We start from the raw sequence: 7955 nt of genomic DNA, 5'->3' as shown, positions 1-7955 counted from the left end.
CAAGCCGGTGGAGGTAGCAGATGATATTCTCAATATTATCCTTAATGAGCTCTTCTGCAATAGTATTCATGAGTTGGATTCACAGAGACTCATGATTACTCAATAGATTTTAGTTTCAAATTAAACTAAACATTAGTAGATGTAATGCAAATAAAAGACAAATAAGGAGGTTGTAAGTAGTATGATAGAAAAAGTGCTAAACTGAGGGTAAAATAATTAAGCAAAAAGCATACTAGACATATTTTTAGAAGTTTAATTAAGAATCATTTTAAATTTAATGGTGATATATGAGTTAGTAGTTATTAACATATTTCAGAAAACTACAAAAAGATAAAATTTTATAAAGAAAATTTAATTTAATAATGATATATAAATAGTCAATACTTTATTTCAAAAAAAGTTATATGAAATGAATTCAAGTCAATTTAAGATACACTTACAAATTTTAAAAATAATAGATATTTATATAAAATTTGCTAAAATTATCAACAAAAGTGATGTGAATTTTGCTTTTATTTACGATTATATTACTTTTTGCATATTAGTAATATTAGATATTTTATTTTTGTTTACAGTATATAGTTAAATTTAGTTACATTTTATTTAGAAAGTTTGTCATAAATTAAATTTTTCACCACTAAAATTTTACGTACATGTTATATAATATGGAAGCATGTCACATATTTTTTATCAAACCATGTTATTATTTTTTTCTTGAGCAATTTTTAGAGATTATTATTTGTGAAATAATGTTTATGGGATTTGTTTCGATTTTTATCTTGACATATTCCAATAAATTTAAGCACAATCCTTGGTCAAAATGCCAAAGTGGTCATTTTCATATCAGATAAGTAACTATATTTAACTAATATAGATGATACTAGTTGGCAAAAGAAAAGTAATAATAAATTGTACTCAAACTTTTCATATTAGTACGAAAATTCTTAGCTTTTAACGTCTCGTATGATCATCGTTGGGATAAAGAAATGATGGTCATCATGTGACTAAAAAGTACAAAACACTTTAACCTATATCATCTTTTATTTCATCAAACTTATCCCACAAAATTATATATACCACTGCCAAAACAGTGATCAGTGTCGTTCTCTCCCTATGTGTATGAGACTGTACATATAACTATTCCCATTATTTTAAAGAGATGTAACTTCTTTCAAAATCAAGAAACCTAACTAAAGCAGACTGAAATATCATTTAGTATCTCTGTCACAGAGCATGAATACTCAATAGCAACTTTTGCACACAAAATTCCAAACTTGTTACAATGTTGACTTTTCTATTAAATAGTCGCAACTTTTTAGCAGATAGCTAAAGGCAACAGAATTCAGAAGCCATCTTAATGAATGATAGCTGCACAGAGGATGATGAGCAGCTCTTATTCTTCAATTACTAGTTTCTACGACCGTAAAGTTCTAAATATTTCAACTTCAAAATTAACTGGATAACATTACTTAGTATAAGACATAAAAAAACCACAAGCAAAATCCAGAAAATTATAACTCACTTATAGAACAAAAATGAGATTACAAATAATAACACAAGAACATATTAAAGGGAAACACACACATAGAACCCATCTCATTCAGTATCATAGTCTTGATGATCAATGCAGAACCATAAAGTAAATAAGCAAAACTGAATAATAAAAATACTAAAAAGAGAGTAGTAGAAGTAGTCTTGAATCATAATAACTGAAACCACATATCTATAAACATATGGATAGATCATAGATGGTAAAACAATTAATATATCGCGTACTCTTCTTCCATCTCATTAATTCATCCTTCTTCCTCCGTGTCCTGATAGATGAGAAACCTCCATTGTTCTTACCCTTTTCTTCTACAATGAAAATCAAAGAGAAACATATGGGTTGATCAATAAAAAAATTTAGAGTCATTAATTAAAGTTTTCTTTAACTGTGCTAGATAGCTAAAAGCAAACCTGTGTTTAGAGATGTGAGTTTGGAGGAGAAGAAGAAGAGTTTGGTTGAGTAGGTTCTTCTCCATGGATGGGGAAGCTGAGGCCTTGCATCATCATCATCCCATGAGAACCATACTGTGATGAAGAAGCAAACATCACAGGAGAAGCTTGATTGTGATGATGATGATGATGATTGTCCGACGTTGTTTGATGATGATGATCCCAAGAACGAAACGAGTGAGGGAATAAACTGGACTGAAGGGTACCCCGTTGTTGTTGTTGTTGGCCACCAAGAAACACTTGTTGTTGCTGACTGTTAAGCAATGTCATCATCGATGGTTGATGATGGTGAAGATTCACCATGAAACCACCGTTACCTCTTTCTTGCTCTTCTTGTTGTTCAGATGGTGACGACGATGACGTCATCGTTAAGTCGTGATGGTTCCAACCAGAGATTCTCCCAAATGTCTCGAAATGAGACGTGGCGAAGTTGTTGGTCTCGGGGACTACTGTGCTGTTGATGTTGTTTCCTTGAAATGGGTGAAGAGAGAGACCAAGATCTTGATTTAGGTTCGGTGTGGTTGTTGTTCTTGAAACTATATTGTCGGCATCGTGATGATGAGGGTAGTTTTGGAAATTCATGTTCGTACCACCGCCGCTTGTAGTTGTTGTCGCTGGGAAGAACGTTTTCATTGCGTCTTCAGGATCAAGATTGGCCGCTACAAACTGCGTTTGAGTATCAACCAAGTTGGGCTCGGAAGAAGAAGATCCCGGTTTAGTAGTATCATTCTCCGGTGGTTCTTGAGTGGTTTCGAGCTTATCGATGGCAGCTTTAGCTTTCTTGATGAGCCAGTCCACGGCTTTGCTTGGCCGGTCATACTGTAACCGGTCTTGCACATCGTAGAACTGAATCGCCGTGTGAGCTGCGAGTCTCACGCGCCGGTCACGTGGACCCTTAGATGTGAAAACTTTGCTGTGACGGTCTTTTCGTCCTGTGGCTCGAATTATGTGACCACCTGGAACCTCTATTATCTCTCCTACTCCATCTCCGGCGCTATAACCTTTAAGTCCCATTTTGTTGACCTCTCAAAATGACGCTGCTCTTGACTAGTGGGGGGGTTTTATCAGCTTGGGGAGGAAACTTTCGTGCTGGTTTTTGTTTGGCTCTTCAAAATGGTTGCCGTTTTTGTTGTTGTTGTTGTGGTTGTGTTTGGTGTGTAGTGAGTTTAATAACATCTGATGCAGGCTGGAGACAGCTACCTGAAAGGTGATACAAGAAGTAGCCCATCTACGCAGATCCCCAAAAGTTCTGCCATGGCAGTCACAGGATTCAATGTCCCCAAGATACCAAAAAAAAAAATGAAGAAAAACAAAACAAGAGAAGAGGCCTCACAACAAAAGAACTGGAATCTTTGGTCTAGCTAGGGTTTTCTTTTAAAGAGATATATTAGTACAATAGAATTGATAGAATAGAAAAGAAAAGAAGATAAAATACTTTTCTCGATATGTTTAGTTGGTGTAAAATTAAAGGGGAAGAAGACGAAGAAGAGAGATATGGAGGAGTATTGTTGGTGGAAAGGATGGCAGAAGTTAAGGGTTCAGAATAGGAAAAGTAAACTAAATAAATATACCCTTTTGCTTTCAACCCTTTGTTCCTTATTATAATAAGATTCCCATTTCACATATCAACATGTCTCAACATGTGTCCTTCCTTGAGTTCTTAGCCACATATTTATTTCAATTTTATCTGTTACAGAAAAAATTCCTCAATCATTATTCTTCAATCATGCGTGCATGCCATATTAAACATACATAACCAATGTGAAAAAAGCACACGCACATATATACATGTATGTTTTTGACCAAAAATATACACAAATGTTGGTCGGTAGAAATTATATGTTAAACGGAGTGGGCAATGAAATAGATTGACGTACAAGTATTATTGATAGAATAGTTTCCCAATTATTTCTATATACTATGCAAGGAGAGAGAAGATTGTTTCATGTGGATAACCATGATTAAAGCCTAATGTTGAATGAGATTCGAATTTAAAAGAGCAAAAAGTGTTAGGAACTTATGATTAAGGTCATCGTCTGAAAATTTTGCTTTTCCTTGTAATTACAACTCTAACATTTATGATAATAAATTTTCCCTTTTTGTGATTATTTTAAACATCTTTCCCTTATTATTCAAGACGTTGATAATGATACACACCAGCTTTTTCTCGTTCCACTAAAAAGAGGGCAATGAAACATACGTTTCAGACTCTTTTTTCCTCTTACCACAACCATTCGTTATAGATTTGATTATTAGTTTTGAGTTTTGAAGATAATTTTGTAAACATTCGTTTGTTTTAAACTTTTGGTTATATAAACATAAATAGTATACTTTTGCTTCCAAATTAAAAGAAAAATGAAAAATAAATCCCCTAGTTTCATAAAATAGCATTTTATGCCGACGATATAAGTTAAAAATTTTTGTTAAAATTAAAAATTTCATATCTTCAGTTTAGTTATCAAAAACTTTAATTGTTTGTTTTTTTTGCGAGTAAACAAAGTTATATGATTGATAAAGACGAACAATCTAATAATTCACATTAATGTAACACTGATAAAGACGAATAATCTTATAATTCATTTTTGAGAGTAACCAAAGTTATAGTCTTATAGAAATCCCATGCAGTTATAAATAGGTATCTAAAGCTCAGTTTAAAAAGGTGTTAGAAACGTTTCCAATAGCTCGTTATAACTTGTAAACAATATATTTAACATATTTATGTGTGTGTAGAAACAATCAATTAAATAGTCCACTCGATCTAGATTTGAGTATGTTACATAAACCACAATTAAAATATAATAAGAGGAAAAAAGCAGAAACTAAAAAGTGTCAAATTTGTCGTCAACTTGAAGACTTCCGAAAGTTGAATTAAAAAAAAAAAAGAATTGCAGGTTTTTTTAATTTAATGTCTTTAGAAAAAGCATACGCGCATGCAAAATCTGCCTTCATCCCAAAAGATTCCACGGTTCCACCTTATACTTGCAAGTCGTGAAACTTAAGTTAGCCCTCTATATCTTATCCATCAGTTCCACTTTTAAAAAGTAAATCATACCCAATTCAATTAATTTTTACTTAAAATATATAATTTTATTCTATGAATGACTACTGAACTATTCCTCCGTGAATAAGTTTGGCGAATTGGTAGTGAAGAGAACTTTCCAGGTTAATTCGCAACCGATCGAGCTATACTGAGAGAGACACCGTGACTCTCACATGTTCTCATAAAGCTCATTGGCATCATTGTAACATGATGCAGTGGTGGGTTGGACCGTTCTAAATAAAGATCCAAAGTATTTTATGGTTTTGTAGTATCTCGACTGTCTCCGTACGTGGATATCTAAGTCTTATGTCCTCTATCTGTCTTGATTCTACTTCATCCGATGGATGGTTTGGACTACACAGTAAAAAAAAAAAACAAGATATTGATTTACCATGCAAATTATTGTTTATTTTTTCGATTGATTTACCGAGTAAATTACTAGTAGACCAACCATTATAAATTACTCTATATTAAACATGATTACTTGTCGAGTTCTTTTTCAAAACTCTTCTGAGTATTCAAATGCATTGAAATGACATATATACTAAACCATTTCTTGTAACTCTTCTCACATGCACTAATATTTTTTTTTGGTAAAACACATGCACTAATATATATCTTAGAAGTTGGAATATTATACATTTACCATCCCTCACAGAAAGCGATGTCCTTAACTCGTTATCGAAGTCCGAGATTCTTATCTCCATGATAATAAGCTCAAAAACACTTCATACTAATTTGATTTTTGCAATATATTCGTTATGTCCTGACCGTTTTCCTCGGCTGAACTCTACATCTCATCATCGCGCATATAAACTTTGCTTCATATTTCCATGATGAACCTTTTTACCAAAAATAAATTTCCATGATTTTAATTAGAGTTTAGAGAGTTCCTCTTTATACATTTGGTCATGACCAACTAAAATTTTGAGAACTGATATTCGATCATAGATGAAATTCCTAGGTACCTACGGTGTTAGAATTCAGAAAATATATAAAACAACTTCTGGACGATTAAGCTCACAACATTTACATAAACTTGCATTGTCTGTTTTAGGTAGAGTTTAGTTCACTAAAAATATGCAACCGTTTGTATCAACAAATTAACCTACGACGTTAAGCCAGTTTGGTCTTGAAAGATAACTTGCGATATTTTATCGTTTATCTATAGTTTGCATTTGTTCAAAGACTTTCAAATGCTTGATCATGTATGATACTGTTTGTTAATAACTTAGTGACCCAAAAAAATCTTGTTAATAGCTAGTTCTTACATATATATTTAAGTGAAGCATTTAATTATTGAACCCCTTTTTCCAACTGGAAAGTAGGCTATATATCTAGATAGGAAGAGCTAGGAAGCGTCGAGAATAATGGAATGCGAATGTATAATAATTAGTGTTGGACGTTGGGGAACCTAACTGAATAATGAATACTTAGGTCCCTGAGCTTGTGTATGATATACTTTTACATACGTATCGTGAATAGAAAATAACTGTAATTAGCTTCTTTTTTTTGTTCAAGCTAAGGAAATACTACTCCCTCCGTTTTTTTATATTTAACGCTTTAGGATTGTGCACATAGATTAAGAAACATTTAATTTCTAAACAAAAACATTATTAATTGTTTATCTAACCACAATTTAACCAATAATAAAATAGAAACTATAATATCATTGGTCATCTAGCATTAATTAGTAATAAATTTTACATAGAAAATTGAAAACGTGAAATAATTTGAAACAAAAAAATTCCACGTCATATATAAAAAAACGGAAAGAGTACTTTTTAATATCAATAAATACTCTTTCTTAAATATAATCCCATAAAGACATCATATATACAACTGAAAACTTTATTAACTTTTATTCGGCGAAGATTATTTTTCATATACTATTTTTATTATTAAAATTTTAAAAAACTTTTTGGTGTATACCTTTTACTACTCCATCCATTTCATGGCAATTAACATACTTTATATCTCAAGTTATATGATGTTTTTAACTTTTAATATAAAAAATATATTTAATGTTTTATGATTATTTATCATTAATTAAACTTTACGTAGGTTAATAATAAATATTTTAATAAAAATAAAAATAATTTTAATATGTCTGTAACAATTAAACATTAACTATCATGAAAAATATGAAGTAATATTTACATAAAAACATAGCTTCTTTATGCACGAATTTTGATACAGTGGTACACATTTTTTTTTGTCAACTACAGTGGTACACATATAATTTGTACTTTGGTACTAACTTCATAATACTCAATCTAGTATTAATAGAAATTTGTACCCGAATCTGAATCCGAATCCGACCCAAAAAACTCGAACCGGAATCCAAACCAAAGTAGAAAAATACCCGAACGGGTTTTGTATTGAACAAGTTTTGAAATCCCAACCCGATCGGGTATATCTGAAATCCGAATTAATACCTGAAGTCATCCAAAAATATAAATATTTTAACCTAAATCTACATCTTTCATCCAATATGTAATGACTGGTTTCTCTTAACCAATTTTTGCTTAATTAATATTATATAAAATCAATATCAAATCACTATTTTTCTTAACTTAAATATGTACACACATATACATATATATATGAATATGTATCTCATTTTTAAACGTGAGACTAAAGCACCATCTACATCTCTCATCTTCTATCCCTACAAGATTTTTTTCCTAAAATATTGTTCTTCTCACGATCCATATAAGGTTTTTCGAAGACATTAGTTGCTGTCGTCATCAACAATAACCACCATAAACATCACTGTAACAACCGGAGCCACTTCAAACCATCTTGTCGTTCTTCATACCGGAGGGATAGTTTCCATCCATGGAGCTTCCCTTGTTACTCTCGATCTTTTTACATAACAAAAGCAAGAAGAGGAATAGTTTTTTTTTCTGCAAAA

At 31.7% G+C, this 7955-nt stretch overlaps 1 protein-coding gene across 2 annotated transcripts; it reads right to left on the bottom strand.

Annotated features, from left to right (window-relative positions):
* Positions 1-1502: 1502 nt before the first annotated feature.
* Positions 1503-3591, bottom strand: LOC106451371 (transcription factor TCP10-like). Of its 2 annotated transcripts, none has more exons than XM_013893294.3 (2): positions 1960-3591; positions 1503-1857 (listed from the first exon to the last, which is right to left on the bottom strand). In XM_013893294.3, exon 1 carries the CDS (start codon positions 3010-3012, stop codon positions 1966-1968), a length of 1047 nt encoding a protein of 348 aa, XP_013748748.1. In that variant the 5' UTR covers positions 3013-3591; the 3' UTR covers positions 1503-1857; positions 1960-1965. The 2 variants fall into 2 exon arrangements, with proteins under 2 accessions (XP_013748748.1, XP_013748749.1); XM_013893295.3 differs by having other exon boundaries at positions 1503-1854; positions 1960-3567.
* Positions 3592-7955: the final 4364 nt, after the last annotated feature.

Source organism: Brassica napus, chromosome A5 (genome assembly GCF_020379485.1).
Source record: "Brassica napus cultivar Da-Ae chromosome A5, Da-Ae, whole genome shotgun sequence".
NCBI classification, from domain to species: domain Eukaryota; kingdom Viridiplantae; phylum Streptophyta; class Magnoliopsida; order Brassicales; family Brassicaceae; genus Brassica; species Brassica napus.
Note: the sequence above shows the minus strand (reverse complement) of the source record. Positions and strands in the feature narration are given on the sequence as shown.

Coding starts and splice junctions, on each gene's coding strand:
- LOC106451371 (XM_013893294.3), bottom strand. CDS start 3,012: ATGGGACTTAAAGGTTATAGCGCCGGAGATGGAGTAGGAGAGATAATA.